This window comes from Hyperolius riggenbachi, chromosome 10 (genome assembly GCF_040937935.1).
Source record: "Hyperolius riggenbachi isolate aHypRig1 chromosome 10, aHypRig1.pri, whole genome shotgun sequence".
NCBI classification, from domain to species: Eukaryota; Metazoa; Chordata; class Amphibia; order Anura; family Hyperoliidae; genus Hyperolius; species Hyperolius riggenbachi.
The window spans coordinates 104,252,450-104,273,370 of NC_090655.1; the positions used below are offsets into that span (position 1 = coordinate 104,252,450).

General features: G+C 42.2%; 1 protein-coding gene across 8 annotated transcripts in view; it reads left to right on the forward strand.

The window, feature by feature from the left end:
- The window catches only part of SEMA4G (semaphorin 4G), a 316,367-nt gene that overhangs the window by 222,868 nt on the left and 72,578 nt on the right, over positions 1 to 20,921 (forward strand). For all 8 annotated transcript variants that reach the window (XR_011024252.1, XR_011024253.1, XM_068255250.1 and 5 more), the window contains 2 exons: positions 6,035 to 6,195; positions 20,038 to 20,201. Coding sequence is in view for 6 of the 8 variants with exons in the window: in XM_068255250.1 (XP_068111351.1) it covers positions 6,035 to 6,195; positions 20,038 to 20,201 (325 nt within the window). In the remaining 2 variants the exon portion in view is untranslated. The remainder of the gene's footprint in view (positions 1 to 6,034; positions 6,196 to 20,037; positions 20,202 to 20,921) is intronic.

Here is a 20,921-nt window from a genome sequence, read left to right on the forward strand (position 1 = left end):
CCAAAGAGATGCATCATGACGGCCGTCTTTAACCAGAACATTTTCCAGCCAGTCTGGACTCCCATAACAGGTTTCTGGTTGGGTACCATATTATGTAGAGACATCTCACTTTTACGGAGGGTTGGGGAATTTATACATCTTTATATACAATATTAGATATTCCAAGTAAATAACATATTTGTTCTAGACATCAAAGTCTTACAGACTTGACTTTGATTATACAAATAATCAGACATTGAAATGAATTCCTAAATATTATGTCTAATAATAAAAGCAAAGTTGGGAGTGTTGCCAGAGTGTGTTCATTTCTCCCCTATAAATCTTTCATGTGCTTTGCAGCGTGCTGGCAATGCTCAGGGGAGCTCTTTATTTCTCATGATGTTCAATCACTCTGCCCCTCTGTTATGTGAGCAGATTTTCACTGCCTCAGAATTGTTTACAACTTAAGACAAAACCGCTCTCAGCTGCCCATTTCTGTACGCCGCGTCTGCACTCCGCTTTCTGTGAGTTGTGACAGATCACTCCAGTATGTTCATTATTGCATCTGTCCCTGTCAGGGTATGACTGGTTCTCAAAGAGACACTGACTCTAATCAGCATACAAATATATATATATATATATATATATATATATATATATATATATATATATATACACATATATGTGTATATGTGTGTATATATATATATATATGTATTTTTTTTTTTTCTATCTGTGCCTGAGTGATCATTTTATTTTCAGAGGAGAACAGATCTCAATAATTCAGTGCAGGTGTATGACATGCCTTCTGCTCATTGTCTGACATACCATGCTATGACATACTACAAACAAAACTGGAAGCGGCTCAATCAGGCATCTCACAAGACAGCAGCCAGAGTTATCAATTACTTCAATTCACTTTATTGTCATTGTGTAACACAACGAAATTACTTTTCATGACAACCCCACAGTGCATATAGGGAACATAGTGATAGTAACAAGGAAGAGAAGAAATTATACAAGTATGCCAGGTATGCCAGGTATTACAGATGTTTAAACAATTTGTACACAGTGTTAATTATTTCAGAGAGGATTCAGAGTTCATCAAGTTTATGGCGGATGGGAAAAAGCTGTTTTTCAGTCTGTTTGTGTGTGTGCGGATTGATCTAAAACGTTTACCTGATGGAAGGAGCTCAAACAAGGCATTTCCAGGGTGAGTGTTGTCCTTGATAATGTTTTTGGCCCTTCTCACGCTGCGAGTATTATACAAAAGTTCCAGTGATGGTAGTTCAGTGCCAATAATGGCTTCTGCTGTTTTAACAACTCGCTGCAGGGATTCTCTAGTAGCCTTCGTGCAGCTGTTGTACCAGGCCGTCATGCAATTGGTCAATACGCTTTCTATAGTGCATCTGTAGAAATTAACCAGCAGCTTCTGTGGGAGGTTAGCGCTCCTTAGTTTTCTCAGAAAGTAGAGGCGTTGTTGTGCTTTGCCAGTTAGAGCTAAAGCATTGTCAGCCCAGGACAGGTTCTCTGCAATGGTGACTCCCGAAAATTTGAAGCTGGAAACTCTCTCCACAGCCTCTGCATTGATCATTAGCGGTAGGTGAGTGGTCTTTTTGGTGGTCCTAAAGTCCAGAATAATTTCTTTGCTCTTCTTTGTACTTAATAACAGGTTGTTAATGTCGCACCATGCAGTCAGGATCCTAACTTCTTCTCTGTATGCAGTTTCCTCATTGTCTGATATAAGCCCAATGACAGTCGTATCATCTGCAAACTTAACAATTATGTTTGAGGTATGGATAGGCTGGCAGTCATGGGTGAAAAGTGCATAGAGGAGAGAGCTTAATACACAGCCCTGTGGCACGCCAGTGCTCAGGGTAAGGGTGGAGGATGTCTGTTTTCCTAGTCTGACAGTTTGAGGGTGATTAGTAAGGAAGTCCAATAACCAAGTACATATGGAGGGAGCAAGACCTAGTGCATGGAGTTTATTGGTCAGCTGGCTAGGTACAATGGTGTTAAATGCTGAGCTGTAGTCAACAAAGAGCATCCTAACATAGGAGTTGGGCTTTTCCAGGTGTGAGAGGGCAGCATGGAGAGCTACACAGATGGCATCCTCAGTCGATCTATTTGTTCGGTAAGCAAACTGGTGTTGATCTAGATTTGCTGGGATGGAGGCCTTGATGTGTGTGGCTACCAGTCGTTCAAAGCACTTGGCGATGACAGGGGTTAGAGCAACTGGTCGATAATCATTAACACAGGTTATCCTAGGATTTTTTGGGACTGGCACAATGGTTGTAGATTTAAGGCATGATGGGACTACACCCAAGAACAGAGAGAGGTTGAATATTTGTGTAAAAACTTTCGCTAGTTGACCAGCACAGGCCTGGAGCACACGTCCTTGCACACCATCAGGACCTGCAGCTTTCCTGGTGTTGATATTTGTGAGTGCTTGCTGCACTTCATGTATGTGAAGGATTAAAGGCTGTGAGTCTGTAGTGGGCCCAAAGTTGACTGGAGGCCGATTGTTTGTCTTTTTCAAATCTAGCAAAGAAGTTGTTAAGTTCTTCTGCTAGGCTGTGGATGTTATTGTCCAGTGTATATTGAGTGCTATTCTTCTTTTTGTAATCTGTGAATAGTTGAATGCTTTGCCACATCCTCTTTGGGTTTGAGTCATTTTCAAAGTTTTCCTCAATCCTTTGTATTTAAATATTGCATTTCGTATGCCTTTTTTCAGACTTGCTCTGGCTGAAGAATATGCTTCTTTGTCCTGTATTTTAAAAGCTTTGTTTCTATTCTTTAGAAGTTCCTTGAGTTCTTTTGTTATCCATGGTTTATGATTTGGGTGAACCGTAATTCTTTTGTTGACAGTGATGGTGTCCACACAGAAATTAACATATGACAATACAGAGGAAGTACTCGTCTCCAGGTCTGTTTCATGAAAGAAAATATCCCAATCTGTATTTTCAAAGCAATCTTGGAGCTGAGAGACGGCAGTCTCAGGCCAGACTTTAACTGACTTGCTAATTGGTTTAGCAGTGTTGATAATGGCTTTGTATGCGGGAATAAGAAACAAAGATAGATGGTCAGACTGTCCCAGTGGGGGCCTGGGGTGATCTTATAGGCACTTTTTATGTTTGTATAGACATGATTCAAGGTGTTTTCTCCTCTGGTTTTACAGTCCACATGCTGATAAAATCTGGGAAATACCTTTTTGATATTTGCTTGGTTAAAATCTCCAGCAATGATGAAAATTGCATCAGGGTGTAAGTTCTGTTGCCTACTAATGACATCAAACAGTTGTTCATTTGCTGACTTAGTATTGGCATGAGGTGGAATGTACACTGCCATAATTATAATAACTGTATGTTCCCTGGGTAGGTAAAACGGTCGACATCTCAGCATTCGATATTCCACATCAGGTGAACAAGACTTGTTGATTATGGTTACGCTACTGCACCAAGCATTGTTGATATAAACACATAGTCCTCCACGTGTTTTCTTGCCAGAATCATGCGTTCGATCAGCACGGTGAAGCGTGTGACCTGCAAGCTCAACTGCAGCGTCTGGTATGGAGGGGTCCAGCCATGTCTCAGGAAAAAAATCAAAAGGCAACAGTCTCTCATAGTTTTATACGTGGAGATATCCAGTCGGAGCTCATCCATTTTAATTGCGAGGGATCTCACATTTGCAAGAAGTGCGCTAGAAAGAGGGGTTTTATGTGGAGTAGCTCTCAGTCTAGTTAGCAGTCCTGATCGCTTACCTCTCTTTTGTTTCCTCTTGCTTTGCTTTCTGCCCCGTCTATTTCCAAGGATAACAGTGGTTAACGAAAGACCCGGTGATCTAAGAATCTCTTGCGGTATTGATTCCGTGTTAGAGTAATCTCCTGTGCTGCTTGATCCGATCTGTAGAAGCTCCTGGCGATTGTAGTGGATGCTTGCCTTTGCTTGTGAGGCGGTGAAGGTCAGTAGGAAGAAAATTAATAGAAGAGAGCACCAACGTGGGTAGCATAAAGCCGTTGCGTCTGTGCGCGCCGCCATCGTACTTGGTCTCTGCTGCAGATGATGGTTCTTGTGCTGCAGATGATGGTTTGTGCTGCAGATGATGCTGATCTCCAGAAGGGAGAGAGAGCAGAGAGATGTTACCTGCTTCACAGCCAGACTACAAACTTATTGGTCTGTTGTTTCCAAGACTAGCAGTTTACTAGCTTGCTTACAAGAGCAGAGTTAGTCGCACACCCTTTCCGAGTTGCTGGACCATAGTAATTGCAATCCAAGCAAACCAGAACGTTGACATGCTCAATTTTGCAGAATAAAGCTTGGTGTATTCTCGTATTGTGACAACAGTCCATTAACAAACCCACGGCGGGTCCCCTTTGTCAAGATTTCAGAACAGAATAGTTACCACTCTGTTCTGATACCTTGACAAAGGGGACTCGCCGTGGCCCCGAAACAGTCGTTGGTTTAGTGAATGGTTTCGTGAATGGATATATGAATAAATCAACCTTTACTCTGCAAAATTGAGTGTCCAGACATTCTGGATTGTTTAGACTATTAGTTTACGTAAACATTTCTACCCTACTCTGATAAAAGTCGTACTCTACTTGAATCCGTAGGATGTGTATATTGGTATTACCAATTACCTTTTTTAAACAAAAATAAAAAGCAGCTTATTATTAGCTCTGCCATGTGACCTATAGCCTAGAGTCTAGACAAAATATCACAAAGTGGGCCTTGTTATAGTAATTTAGTAGTAATCAAAAATTAGCAGATAAAAAGCTACTATTTAGCATGTATCGTACTAGCCAACATAGATGTAGCTATAACAAGGTATAAGAAAAAGTGAGAGAATGCAATGGTCCATTTTACACTTAGGACCCTTTTACACTTAATTCTTTGGTGTGCATTAGTGTATGTTAGCATGCGTCAATACGCGTTAGTACGTGTTTTTTCCATCGCAGTGAATTGTTGTAAAAAAGATTTCAGTTAAAATGCAAATAGTGGGAACCGGGGCATAGGAAAACATGGACATAACTTAAAAAAATCTTTTTTCTTTCAGCTATAACTGAGAACAAATGATTAAAGGGGCACTAAGGCCCCGTTCACACTTGCGGTTCTCTGCCAAACGGACCGGATGACCTGACCGGATCCGGATCGGAACCGTACGGTTCTGATCCGGATCCGGTCAGTTTGCATCAGGTGTTCATCAGGATGCGATCCGGATCCGTTTGGCAAAAGATAGTAGAAAAGGAATAAAAATGTTGGGGTCTGGGAGGTCAGCAGAAGGTGGACCTGTGGAATCAGGCCCTCCGCTGTTTAGCACTCACCTCCACCTCCGACATACTGCCAACATCTCCAGCACGTTTAAAATCACTGCTGCTCCACTCCAAAATGCTTGCCCATGTGTCCCCATCCAAAATCGCCGCTTCAATACGCATAGGAAGTGGGGTAGAACATCCGGATTTTTAGCCAGTGTGTTATGCGCTCTCCGGTTCTCATTGGTTTGTATTGGCCGGATGGTGCAGTCCGGCTCCGCCCCGGATACGGCTGCCGGAGGAGCCGGACCAAAAAATAGCGCATGTTGGGTCTTATGCCGGAGTCCGGATCCGGTCCGGACGAAACGGACGCATGTGAACGGACGCATAGGCTTTCATTGCTATGCCGTGCGTCCGTTCCGTCCGTTCTGCATGCGGTCCGGCTCCGGCACGGCGATTCACAGTTTTCTGCTGCTGTGTAATGCCATTCCTTGTCAAATGATGAAACATGAGGTTATAAACGCTGCCGTTTGACTCCATGTAATTGCAGGGGAAAGGTGATTGTGGAAGGCAACTGATAGGCTTGAATTACCGGACAAGCTTGTAGTTTAGCCTCTTGCATAGAAGGGGCCTTAGGCGAAACATGCAGCTTGGATGAGGAAGGGTGTGCATGGGGTATCACTGCCAACCAGAGAACACTGATATCTGTATGGGGATTTATTCAGTGATCCTGGTCTGCCACTTTTATGAGGATCGTTGTTCCTGTGTAGATTTCTCTGACCGCTGTGTTTTTCTGTCTTGTAGTGGATGCTGATTTTGTGTCCTCCACTCTAATACCAGAGAGTGTGAATAGTACAACCGGAGATGATGATAAAATCTACTACTTCTTCAATGAACGGGTCATGGAAGAAAGTTCTGAAGTTCTGGAGCAAACCAAAGTAGCAAGAGTAGCTCGTGTGTGCAAGGTAAGCCAGTTCTCTTTAACCACTTTGCATCCAGACCTTGTTTCCCCCTTATGGACCAGAGCCGTTTTGACGTTTTAGCCATGACCCTAGTTAATCAGCAATAACTTTATCCCTACTCATGACACTTAAAGAGAATCTGTATTGTTAAAATCGCTCAAAAGTAAACATACCAGTGCGTTAGGGGACATCTCCTATTACCCTCTGACACAATTTCGCCGCTCCTCGCCGCATTAAAAGTGGTTAAAAACAGTTTTAAAAAGTTTGTTTGTAAACAAACAAAATGGCCACCAAAACAGGAAGTAGGTTGATGTACAGTATGTCCACACATAGAAAATACATCCATACACAAGCAGGCTGTATACAGCCTTCCTTTTGAATCTCAAGAGATCATTTATGTGTTCTTTCCCCCATGCACAGAAGTTTCAGGCTGCTCTTTTCTTCCTGCAAACAGCTTTGCCCTTGTTTGTAATTCCTCAGTATGTGAAAGCCCAGCCAGCTCAGAGGACGATTTATCCAGCTTGTAAAAGATAAGAGAGAAGAGAGAAGCTGCTCTAATCTAAATAACACACAGGCAGTGTGCAGAGAGGGGCCTGGAAGGGTGAGTTCATAGCAGAACCACAACACTGAAGAACTTGGCAGCCTTCCAGACACAGGCCGACAAGTCTGACAGGGGAAAGATACATTGATTTATTACAGAGACTGTGATAGCAGAAAGTGCTGCAGTAAGCCAGAACACATTAGAATAGCTTTTGGAACTTGTAGGATGATAAAAAACAGGATGCAATTTTTGTTACGGAATCTCTTTAAATGATCTATATACCGTTTTTTTCAAGACAAACTAAGCTTTCATTGGGGGATATTTTGTACTAAGAAAATAGTTGTTTTCTATTCATTTTAATGGGAAAAAAGAGGGAAAAAATAAAAAATGCATGATTACTCAGTTTTTACCGTTCCCAGCTTAAAAATAAAAAGTGCTACTGTCATAAAAACCATGCCACTAGTATTATGTCCCCCAGAATAGATAGCCAGATGTGTCCCCAGTATCAGCCCCCCCCCCCCCCCCGGATAGTCAGATATGTCCCCAATATAAGACCCCCAGTATAGTCAGATGTGTCCCCCGCATTTGCCACCCCCAGCATAGATCGTCAGATGCGCCCCTAAGAATAGTGCTCTTAACTATAGCCAGATGTGCCCCTGGGATGAGCATTCCCCTATTTTAGCCAGATATGCCCCCAGCATTAGCACCGGCCCCCCATCATCGCCAAATGTGCCCCTGGTATTAGGTTATCCCCCCCCACCAGGGTAACCAGATGTGCCTTACTATTAGACACCCCCCAGTTAGCCAGATGTCTCCAGTGATCTTAACATCCCCCCCCCCTTTTAAATACCTCCTCCCCCCAGGATCGATAGCCAGATGCCTCCCCCCCCCCCCCCCCCATCAGGCAGCCCCCTCTGTGCACAAATTATTTAAAAAAATCCTCCAGCAAGTAGCCTCACTCACCTTACCTCGTTCCTGCGCCTATCCTGAAGCCCGAGCCACCAATCCCCGCTCTGCAGTCAGCCCCGCTATGCAGAATATCCGGTCCCGGCTTGATGACGTCATCAAGCCGGGACCCGGATATTCGGCATAGCGGGGCTGAATGCAGAGCGGGGATTTTGTTTTCGTGCTCAAGTTATCACTAGAACACAAAGCAGTTTTAACGTTTTTATAGGGTATTTACTGTATAGTGTTTTTTTTCTTTTATGTATGGCCTTTATCACTTATTATTTTTAGAACAAGAAAAACAATATTTTATCTTGGAAATTAAATGATGACATTCTGGGATATTTGATTGAAGTTTCATCTGCTGAGTTTAGAAGTTTTCTAAATGCAAAAATATTCTTGTTTCATTTCTGTATAATCATGACCAATGACCTCATAGAAACAAGCCAACAAATCAATAGCAACAAATTCCCAGTCTTAGTGATTTCTTCCATTAGTTTGGCACATGGGAGTTATGGGCCATACACTGACAACGATCAGATCTGGCTGAGCGATCAGTCATTCTCTGACCAGAAATCGATCGTGTAGTAGTGATCCATGTCCTATCTTGTTCCTCACAATCTCTGGTAGATCTGAGCATTGGTTAAACTGGTAGCATTGAAGTGCTCATTCAGGACAACACCATGCTTCTGTAAGTCCCCCGCAGCTTCTGTCCCACCTGCTCAGCAAAAATTCACTGCAGTGCCCCATTACACTGTCAATCGTCACTTTCTAAAACTGATCAGATGTTAAGCAAATAATTAGATTAGGGGTAGTACAGGTAGTCCCCGGTTAACGAACAAGATAGGGACTGTAGGTTCGTTCTTAACCTTAATCTGTTCTTAAGTCAGAACATTGTGCCATCTCTGTCCCCTGTACCTCCTCTGTGCCCCCCGGTGCCTCCACTGTCCCCCTCTGTGCCTCCTCTGTGTCACCTCTGCCCTCTGTACCTGCTTATACAAGTTTAAAAGCCATTTTTTCTTTGAATTTTTTTTAATTGATTTTTTTTTTTTAAAAACTACAAGTCCAATTTGAAAAAAAAATGTTTGACTTCTTCCCATGGAAACACAGAATCCATGCCGTTTGTATCGGTGGGTCGTTCATAAGTCAGGATGAAAAAAATTCAGATGAAAAAAATGATCAGCTGGTCTCCTATTGCCTCCTAGGGCATACATGAGAAAAGGGCAGCGGGAAGTTTGGGCTCCAGGTAAAGCCGCTTGTAGAATATTGGCCTACCTAACTCCTTACATAACCTACTTATCACACTAGCCCTACCCCAACCCTACACCAAACACTACCTGTCCCCTCCTGCGCTTTATCTCCTATTGATTATAGGTCTGGCACCCAGGTTATAGGCTGGGCGTCACTATAGCTGCGTTAACATTGCAGTCTATTGCGACATCCATATTACGTGGCACCCAAATTATCTGCCTTGCTAGGTGGGGTCAACATTAGAGGTTTTCATCCTGGTGACTTATGTAAACATCAGATCAATCAAAGTTCAATTGATTTTGACCTAAATATTGATCAGGCAGCAGGGAAAATCTAGGTCAGTTGGGGGCAGTGCTGGAGGAGCAGTAGTCGATCAATATGCATAGCATTGAACTGCATTGAACAGTGCAATGCTGCAGATTGATCGATTTTCTATATATTCCCAACTGGAATCTATTGAAACTTGATGTGCTGTGTGTAGTAGGAATCCATTCCAGTTAGAGATGAATCCATCTTTTTGCCAAATGAAGTGGTAATCTAGAAGTGCATTGCCAGCTTAACCTTTAACCCCATGCTTTTCACATTTTTTTCACTCTCCGCTGTGTGAACAATGATAAGGAGTTTCTGCTAGACATTATAGCATGTTTATTGGTGATAATGGTGTCCTTGAAGCTACAATGTAAATAATCTGCTTCTGTGCTTATCTCCTGGCTCATTCCAATAGGTGAGTCAACCAGCCAGCTAGAGCTAGGGTTGTGCAGCTCATAACTTGCGAAGTATACATTGTTGTTTTTTTAAGTATAAACTACAAGTGTTATTCGGAATGAAAATCCAGTCCATTAAAAATTCATAGAGATCCCCTTAAAATGATCCCTAAACTTGGCATATAACCTGAACCAATATTCATCCTAACGTATTACTTCCAGCTGACCCTAATCAGTTATTGAAATCTAACCCAAACTAACGCCTACCATTAACCACCGCAAAGGCAAACGCAGCATGGACGTGGTTTTTATTTGTGGGTGTATCTTTAAAAGGGGGTGGGGTTTCAGCATTTATTGTCTTCTCAAGGTTATAACAGGCTATCAATATATGTATAGATAACAAGACATGACGCTATATTTCCCCTATAACACAAGCTGTCATTGTGCCCATTCATAAAATCAGTAGCTGATCTTCTGTGTTTCCATAAAGCCAGTACCATGCATACTTCCAATCCCTCTTGCCCTACATATACTAAGCACAGCCAACATGTCTAACATAATAACAAGTGATGGCCTCCTTCCTGTCAGCAGTTAGTATCTCCCTCAGATACTGTAACCATTGTGGCCCGTAGCCAGGGCAAAACTGGAACCAACAACGTAAGACAGGATACACAATGTTGTGTATTAAGTGTAACAGTTCCATCTATAGGCCAGAGGTATGAACACCACACTGCCCAACATTGAACAAGTATCTCCAACCAGTCCCTGACATAAACCGTGTTTGCACTCCCTTCACTTACATAGTGAGTTGTTACACATGTACCTTATACCAATGCTGCTATTCTGCTCCAACATATAGCAAGTCCTGCCTTCCTTCTGCCCATCTACCCATATTAAGGCTCCCTGGCCCTGCACACTGCAAATCTGTTTTGCAATTCCAATTTTCCCTTAATACAATCAACAGAAAAATGGAGGAAAAAACGCAGCATGCAGTAACGATTAAAAATCGGAATCGGATGTAAAAAAATGATTAAAAATCGGAATCGCATGCAGTGTGCAGGGAGCCTTAACCACTTCCGGATTCTCGGTGCGTATATATACGCCCCTGAATCCTGAAGTGTATTCCATGGAAACCGTTCCATGTCAGTTCACGGAGGGTGTCTCCGTGAACTCCCTGCGAGCCGATCGGCTGCTCGCAGGGTAAATGTAAACACGGGGAAGACCTTCCCCGGTGTTTACATGTATACGGCGCTGCTGCTAAAGCCTATCCCATCAGGCGCAGGACGGAAATCCGTCCTGCGCCGCTCACAGGGGGAGGGAGATGGAGGGAAGGGGAAGGAGGCCAGGAAGCGCTGCGGAGGGGGGCTTTGAAGAGCCCCCCCCGCAAGCGCAAGCAGCCGGCGGCGATCAGACCCCCCCAGCAGGACTTCCTCCTAGTGGGGAAAAAAGGGGGGAAGTCTGATCGGCCTGGCTGCTATCTGATCTGTGCTGTGGGCTGGAGAGCCCACGCAGCACAGATCAGCACAAAATTTAATGGTATAGAAGTGGTTAAGGTGGTCCATAATAATTTCCTTCCACATACAGAAAGATACCAAGCGCTGATTATAACTACCTGCCTGTTGTGCCTCCACCTTTTCTTCAGTTGCCAATACAGTCTGGTGTCAGCTCATATTATGTATTATTGGGGGCGGGGGGGATTGTGGCTGTATATGTTGCGGGGAAATGGGGATTGGCCACACTTGTTTATGGGTGCCATGCTTTGTAATTAGGCCCCATTTCTAATCCCCAATTCTAGAAATAGCATGAAACATTATGATAAAGTGTAATAGCTGCTTTTGGTGCAGATGTCTCCCAGAATGGCAGTGGGGTAAAACTCAGCTTCCACGACTAGCTTTTATTCTTTCCCGTTTTACACTTGTCCCCTGATCAGTCACCTGAAAACCAGAGCTGGATACACAGACCCACTGCTTAACGAGTCTGTTGTGAAATCCATTTTCAGCAATAGGAAATGTTGGAGAAATTGATAAGAAATGAAGCCGTTTACCATCTGTCTGCATTGTAAAGCCTTGCGTCTGATGGCTTGTAACAGAGAAAGGAATGAGATTACAAGGAAAGCATGCTTTTTTCAGATAATGCTAACACATTTATGGCTTGTTTTTATATTGGGCAAAGGTGCAGAGTTTTGTAATGTTTCAGAACAGCGGAGAGACAGGCGTGTTTATTGTCTGGTGTTAACACAAGAAGCAAGTCTGATAAAGTTATCTTGAGAGACCATTTTACACCATGAGGAAGAGAAGGCTGCCAACAACTCATGGAGAAACAAAATCAGTGTTTGCTGAAATAATGAAAATGAAAGATTGAGGGGGGGGGGGGGGGGGGGATAATACTTCCCAGCACAGCAGGTCAAATTTCAAACTCTTACCTACATCAAGGGAGCAGCCCCTGCATTTGGGGGGCAGAGATGTAAGGGGGTCTCAACCTCTACTCTCCGATAAAGGGGTCCATCCTTTAGATCAGGGGATTTTGTGGCTACACTTGTTATCGGTGTAAAGTTTATGATCTCCACACTTGTTTTATGACCCTTACAAGGGGCCCGGGCTGTCATGGTCACCAGGGGTAAGCGAGGGAAAAGGTGTGAGCATTGGAGGCCCTGTCAAAGTTGTGCTGGGGGCCCCATGATTTGTTTTTATGCCCCTGGTTTATACTGTGTATGTTGGGTTCTGTAACATTTCAGCAACTGAGATTTGGGCATCTCAAAATGAATTGGGAAAGTCCCTCAAGTATCATATTAAGACCCCTCTGACTTACTAAGCTATCCCTTACCTTACATAGCCTAATCCTAGTACACTAGAGAGTTCAGAAAGTGCAGCTCAGCAATCAATGTTCTCAGCTTCACTTAATGTTCCACCAATACTTCACAACCGGTGACAGATTGATCTCTTCCACTGCACCGGATCATATGGAACTCACCATCCACCCATGATACAGGTCTGCTTGTGCTTTGGGGATATTCCCTGGTCACCCTGACCTTACGATCTCCAACCACTTTCACATCACTTAAAACTCCCATTATCAGGCTTGTGCACAAAATAACCTCAAAACAAAAAGTTTTCCATAGCATAATACTGTATGGTTTTTAATAGGGTATAAAACTTACAACAGACTAGTAAAAGCATAGAGCTAAAAATACAGTCTCTCCCCCATCTAGTGGCTTTTTCTGGTGTGGTGTAGGCTAGTCTTATCTTGCACTGATTGTGAAAAAGAACCACAGTCTTGCTGTCTTTGTTGAAGTATTGGTGGAACATTAAGTGAAGCTGAGGAGATTGATTGCTGAGTTGCGGTTTCTGAACTCTCTAGTGAACAACTCTTTATTACAAATATAAGTAAGCACCACCAGTTTGAATCCGGGTGTTCTCTTGCCAGCACCATTTGAAAATGTTGTTTATTGTATAGCCTATTCCTATCCTCACACTTACGTCCTTTTTATAACCCAAACGACCCAACACCACTCTGCCTACAGCTGGCCATACACTGCAAACTTGAGGGGGGTGACAGGCCAAAATGAGCCTTCGTGGATATTGCAGCTATCAGTGTGATGTCTGTATAGGCGTATCCAGTTTCTGCACCTGATTTAACATGGGTGACAAGCAGTCAGCCGTGTCCCATATTGTCAGCCCATTGCTTTGTCACCCAGCACCTCTTGTCTTTCCAGCCCCTCCACTCTCCATCACTTTAGAGCTGAATGTGCATGATCTTTTACCACCTTGATACACTCTGTTGTTTCAGCTGGCATAAGCTTTATGTGCGTATGTAGGTGATGGACCAGCAAGGGCATGTAGCTAGCCTGCTATCTGCAGAATGAACCCCAGATGTTGCAGAGTAATTTCAGCATAGACCAGGTCCTGTTCCAGCCAATAACCTTCAGTTGGGAGTATGCTAGAGAAGAGCAGTGGTGAGCTGCTTTTCTTCATTCACCACCTGGTGGGTTGCCATAGTTACATGATGCTTCTATACTTACTCAAAAGGAAATCTTCCCCCGGCAATATGTTTTCAACTAAGGAAGACATTTGTCTCTGATAGCAAAATATCTTTTGTGCAGAAAGTTGTGACTGGCTGCATTGGGTGATATTTCAGCAGATGAAAGTACATTTATGAGTACCTTAACTAAAACCTTTTGTGTTGCTCTAAAGCTACATAGACACGCTAGATTAAACTCCTCCAAGGCTGTGTATAATTGCCACTGCTGCCAAGAATCTAGCGTGTGTATGAAGGTCCTTGATCTGCCTGATGGATTGACTTGGTCTAGTCCTGGCCAAGGGCATTATTCTTCCCACGCACTCCTCAGACTCTGTGACACTCATTGTGCATTGCACCATTGGCCCTCTTCCACCCGCATAGCAACAGAACAGGCTAGCGATGGGTCTGTACAACCTTGTGCTCTCACTATAGCCCAGGGAATTGAGTCCTGATCCCTGCCAGGCATCAGTCCTTGTGCATGTTTACGAAGTCGTAAGACAAACCCTAAGGTGCATGCATTCGTTATACTAAACTCAGCTGAGGTGGCCGTCAAGAGGGTGTATAGGTATTCCCTAAGCTCTCTTTAAGCCAGAATGCCAGATCTTGTAATGACAGTGACCCTTGAGCACATAGCTCACCTTCTAAGCCCTACCGCCAGAAACCACTCCGCTGTGCGCCGCACCATCATCCAACCCCCCTCCCCCCTACCTTTCCATGCAGTAACAACCTTGATGAATTGACACTTTCCTAAATGCTCCGAAAAAATCAGCTGTTTTTAGCATTACCGAATGTGGTAATGCTTGATGAATTGAGGGCAAAGTCTAGGACACAAGTCTCTGCAGAAGCCCCTGCACCATTGAACAGCCATATTGTTGTTCTGTCGTCTAAAGTCTCTGTGATAGTTTTGCAGTAACAAAAATTCTGTCACTGATAAAAGAAGTCTTTGTAAAGTAGCCTGGTTACTTTGCCGAGTTTTCATCCTAGCAGATTCACCCTGTCCAATTCAGTTAACTTTTCTCCTGAGTTTTCTCAAAGGAGATGTTTTCACACTGCCAATAAAAGCTTTCGGCAAGCAAGGAAATACTCTAAATAAGTTTGCTATAACTCAATACTTACTTTTTTAATATGTTTGCAGTTGTTAGGTGCTGAAAAGTTATTTTGTAGACAAGATGAAAAATGGTTTCCTGAGAGAAAACTCAGGATAGGAGTTAATTGAATAGCGGCCACAGACTGCCAACACCGAACACCGCAGCACAGGATTTGCCACCTTTTCCCTGAAAAATTGAATAAGCCATTTAAAATCAGCCTAAATGATGATAAAAATGTTTGTGCAAAGACTGATTATCTGAAGTCAAATAATGCATGGACTTTGCTATCTGTCTTTGACTTGGTAAACTCTGTTAAAATAGTTTTTTCCTCCTAATTATTAAACTTGGTCAGAGGTCAGCTTCATTAGGTAGTATATGGGGAGGTGACTGGATGTAGACCTATCCCTGACAATTGCAGCATAAAGCCATTTGCCACCTGTCCAGTCTGTAACGTATTTAAGAGATAGGAGCTGTTTCACAATTGGCCATCTCCTGTAGATACAATGTCCAGATAGTGGCTTGTTTACCTAGTAAGAAATGTGATTGTGCAGCAGGTGCATCACAAGGAAAGTTCAGAGAAACGGGGCAGAATTGTCTTACGTGTGGCCAAAAATCCAATAACCTAATTATTTCCATTATGATCTAAAAATGTTGTTGCACAAATTGTTGCATGAGTGCCCTCTCTGCCTGACCTACATTCATCTTTCTTCAGCCTGATGCAGGAATGGATATCTGAACTGCCCACCAAGTGTTATTGCTTGTCTTAACAATTCTCTTTACTACTCATCACATGTGTCTGCTAAATCCTCTGTTTATACATAATTAACTTAATGTGGCCATACGCTTATAGATGGTCACCAGATTCGATCATCAGATAGATTTCTATCAGATCAAATCTTATAGGGATCTATCTGATGTGTGACACACTAGGAACACATTTTCAATATATTTCAGAATGACATCTGTTCAATTCAGGGCAACGCTATGTGCCCTTGATCTGCCTTTGCCACACGATCTAGATTTTCCATATGGCCCGATCAATTTCATTAACCGATTTCATGTGCCAAAAATTTACTAAAGGATCGATTAACCAGGCCACCTGCTGCATCACTTTCTAGCTGCTTCGAACAGAGTAATCAAATCAGCTGGATCTCAATGGGAAAAATCAATAACTGTATGGCCATCTTTAGTGTGTATAGCCATGTAAAATTAAAAAAAATTGAGAATAAGAGAGGTCAGGTCACTTCAGGTTCAGTTTAGCTGAGTTGTGTTTTGTTGAACATTGCTGAGCCTAAAACAGTATATATTAGAGATGTTTCCATTTTTAGATATGTTGTATTTAACTCATGCGAAGGGAGGGTAACTGAAGTAGAAAAATGAAAAACCCTCCATAGTACACCAAAAATACGGAGGCTGGTGTCTTTTCCATTTTAAAAATGCCAGTGTCTTGGCTTTCATGCTGATCATTTGGCTTCAGTAGAGTGAGCCACACACCTGCAATACCATACAAAACACCTGACCTGCTTAATCTTTCTACTCAGTCAGGCTAGGAAGTACCAAAGCGAACATGGGGCTTGATTCACTGAAGCGTGATAACTGCTATCACAGCAGTTATCGCACGGTCTGATGTGTGCAACGGTTTGCAAGCGCACAGCATTACTTTGCGTGGTAAGCGAAGGTTTGTGCACAATCAGGTGCAGTTTTCATGTTAAAAAATGCACGTGATTGTGCACAAACCTTTGCTTATCATGTGAAAGTAACGCTGTGCACATGCAAACCTTTGCACGTGTCAGATCGCGTGATAACTGCTATGATAGCAGTTATCACGCATTACTGAATCAAGCCCATGAAGTGAAAATAAACTTATCAGATAAGTTGTTGTATCCTAAATAAAAATGTATTTATTTTGACTTTAAGCATTGAAAATAAAAGACTAAAGTTTGAGCCATATTTAATATTACACTTGAATTCCTATTGTTGATTCAGCTCCCACAGAAGGTATTGGCGATTATATATTTAACGTTTAATCACTGCTGTCAGGAATGCTTCTACAGCCATGCAGGAGTTGTGTGGTCTCCGGTTATCAGGATTATTAAATCTTGTAATTCAAAAAGTGAACACAGACAAGTTCCTAGTAGAATTGGTACTATATGCTCTAATGTTTTCATACCACATATCACTTTAGGTATTAAAGTCAGAGGAGTAGCATTTTCCTGTCTCTTCAGCATCCACTTCAGTGGCAAAGAGGTTTGTTAAAATAAGATGTGTCCATTTGTTAAAGGAACAAATTGCACAATTAAATCTCTATAAAATACATGATTAGGCCATAGACCAGCAGAACCTTGTCCATAAGGTGGGCAGGAACATGCACGGACAGTGGATCATGTTAACACAGTTTGTCCACCAGAGGGGTGGATGTCTGTTGGCTTGTGTGGTCCTAAAAATGTATGGTGAAAGGCTGTTGCTCATATACAATTTGGATTAGCTTTAATGGATCTGCAGGCGTTTATTTGGTCTTCTAATTGATCTTAACCATTTTAAGGCACTGACATTTCAAGTGCTTATTAAAACACAACCTCCTATGTTACAAGCAAAATTCACAAAATAAGTTGTAGGCCTGTTTACCTTTAGGCTAGTTAACTATGACTGTTTGGACCTCTGACACAATTGTTTCAAATCTAGACATTGGTATACATGAAGATCTGTGTAAATTGATCTAATGTATGATGATAACTCTGTATGTTTTACTGTCTTTTGTAGTGATCTCAATCATATCTTTTGACTTATTGATAACCTATGCCTTTCTGTAATCATTTGTGTACAGATATTCATGCCTGCACAATCTGTAATGTGAACTTTTTTGGGTTTGTTTGTGCTGTTTCTCAATGAAAAACAAAGACAGCCTTTTTGGCCTTACTGGTTGATCTCCCTGGAACTGCTGTCTAATCTGTTTTTTTTCTGAACTGGTTCTGGCCAGGTCTTTGTGCTTGTACTAGCCTGGCTGAGCTGGCATGGCATGGGTAGGCTGGTGCTGACTGCTATTGTCAGCTGCTCATGTTGGGCTTGTACTGGAGTGGCCTGACGTTGAAGACCTGGTGCTGGCTGGTGCTGGGAGTAAGATGATATAGAAAACGTATGTGCTTGGTACGCAGTAATGTATCAAGGAACATATAGTGGTTTGCAAAAGTATTCGGCCCCCTTGAAGTTTTCCACATTTTGTCACATTACTGCCACAAACATGAATCAATTTTATTGGAATTCCACGTGAAAGACCAATACAAAGTGGTGTACACGTGAGAAGTGGAATAAAATCATACATGATTCCAAACATTTAAAAAAAAAACTGCAAAGTGGGGTGTGCGTAATTATTCAGCCCCCTGAGTCAATGCTTAGTAGAACCACCTTTTTGCTGCAATTACAGCTGCCAGTCTTTTAGGGTATGTTTCTACCAGCTTTGCACATCTAGAGACTGAAATCCTTGCACATTCTTCTTTGTAAAACAGCTCCAGCTCAGTCAGATTAGATGGACAGTGTTTATGAACAGTCGTTTTCAGATCTTGCCACAGATTTTCGAATGGATTTAGATCTGGACTTTGACTCTGCCATTCTAACACATAGATATGTTTTGTTTTAAACCATTCCATTGTTGCCCTGGCTTTATGTTTAGGGTTGTTGAGACTGGGGCAGAGGTTCACCTTCCAGCAGGACACGTCTTTTGCAGACTCCAAGATGTTTTCTTCCAAGATTGCCTTGTATTTGGCTCCATCCATCTTCCCATCAACTCTGACCAGCTTCCCTGTCCCTGCTGAAGAGAAGCACCCCCAGAGCATGATGCTGCCACCACCATATTTGACAGTGGGGATGGTGTGTTCAGAGTGATGTGCAGTGTTAGTTTTCCGCCACACACAGCGTTTTGCATTTTGGCCAAAAAGTTCCATTTTGGTCTCATCTGTCCAGAGCACCTTCTTCCACATGTTTGCTGTGCCCCCCACATTACTTGTGGCAAACTGCAAACGGGACTTCTTATGCTTTTGTATTAACAATGGCTTTCTTCTTGCCACTCTTCCATAAAGGCCAACTTTGTGCAGTGCACGACTAATAGTTGTCCTATGGACAGATTCCTCCACCTGAGCTGTAGATCTCTGCAGCCCTTTCAGAGTCACCATGGGCCTCTTGACTGCATTTCTGATCGGCGCTCTTCTTGTTTGGCCAGTGAGTTTAGGTTGACGGCCTTGTCTTGGTAGGTTTACAGTTGTGCCATACACCTTCCATTTCTGAATGATCGCTTGAACTCTGTGGGATGTTCAAGGCTTTTGAAATCTTTTTGTAGCCTAAGCCTGCTTTAAATTTCTCAATAACTTTATTCCTGACCTGTCTGGTGTGTTCTTTGGACTTCATGGTGTTGTTGCTCCCAATATTCTCTTAGACAACCTCTGAGGCCGTCACAGAGCAGCTGTATTTGTACTGACATTAGATTACACACAGGTGCACTCTATTTAGTCATTAGCACTCATCAGGCAATGTCTATGGGCAACTGACTGCACTAAAACCAAAGGGGGTTGAATAATTACGCACACCCCACTTTGCAGTTATTGATTTGTAAAAAATGTTTGGAATCATGTATGATTTTCGTTCCACTTCTCACATGTACAACACTTTGTATTGGTCTTTCACGTAGAATTCTAATAAAATTGATTCATGTTTGTGGCAGTAATATAAAAAAATGTGGAAAACATCAAGGGGGTCAAATACTTTTGCAAACCACTGTAGGCGGAGAAGCAATGAGTGAATATCACTATCTACTTTCAAAAAATAGTAAATCGGAGCTACTAGAGAAGACAGAGTAGCTATCCAATGCTCTTAACGGTTTCAAAGCAATATTGTCATTTGTCACCATAAAAATCTAATTTCAACTAAAAAAAGTTAAGGGAAGAAATGACATCAGCATTTAGCCTCAAACTGTGGGCAAAAGACATGGTTCCCACCAGGAACAGAATTCTCCTAATTTACTATATAACATTCACTGAAATCAAAACGTGGACAGTACAATACATGTGTTATGTAAGTAGATCAAGTATTTATCTACTTCTATATGTTTTTTTCCCTGGAGAAGTATGGCTAATCCTTCTGCTTTAAACTTTATTTTATTATTATTAAACTCAACATTTCTAGTTTATAGTACCTTAGGTATTTTTTGACTACTTTGTTGCTATAATGCCATTTAGTTGTCAGTAACTGATGTGATATCTCCTACTTTTCTGTCAATATTCATTATTTTATACTTTTTTTGAAATCCTAGGGGGATATGGGAGGAAGGAAGATCCTGCAGAGGAAGTGGACATCTTTCTTGAAGGCACGGCTGGTCTGCTCTATGCCCTACTATGAAACACTGAAGAGCATATATACCTTGGATGTAGGGAACTGGGACAAGACTCTCTTCTATGGAGTCTTTATATTACAGTGGTAAGTATTCTTCTTCTTTTTTCTTATTTTATTTTTTTTATCAACAAAAACTCTGTTTATTGATGGAAAAACACGACAATAAAATAAATTGAACAGCAGTTAAAGTAGTACATAGTACAGGTAGTCCCCATTTAACAAACAACATAGGGACTGTAGGTTCATTCCTAACCTAAATCCATTTTTAAGTCAGAACACCGTGTCATCTCTGTCCCCTGTACCTCCTCAGTGCCCCGCTGTGCCTCCAGTCAGTGTCCCCCTCTGTGTCACCTCCTTTCCATTGTGCCTTCAATGTCTCCCTCTCTGCCACCCCTGCTTCCCTGTTCCCTCGGTGTTCCTCTGCATAATTCACGTAGACTTCCACAGGGTTCCAGCGTTGGATCACTGGTTTGCTTTAAAATGTATACCGTGTATGCAGAACTCCAAACTCTCTATATAGTACAATGTACTGCAACAAAAATGTCGTTTTACAGAGTTTAAAAAACATTTTTTTTCTTGAATTTTTAACATATATTTACTCAAACACTTTCAAGGTTTTCTTGAAAAAATGTTTTCGACCTGTTCCCATTTTCATGCTGTTCGTGGCTAGTGTTGCTCAAATACCCCTTTTTAAAATTCGAGTTTGGTCGAATTCGAATAGTAAATTATTCGAGGTCAGTCGAATATTCGAGTCGAATAATTTTTACTATTCGATTCGACCTCGGACTTCGAGCTCACTATTCG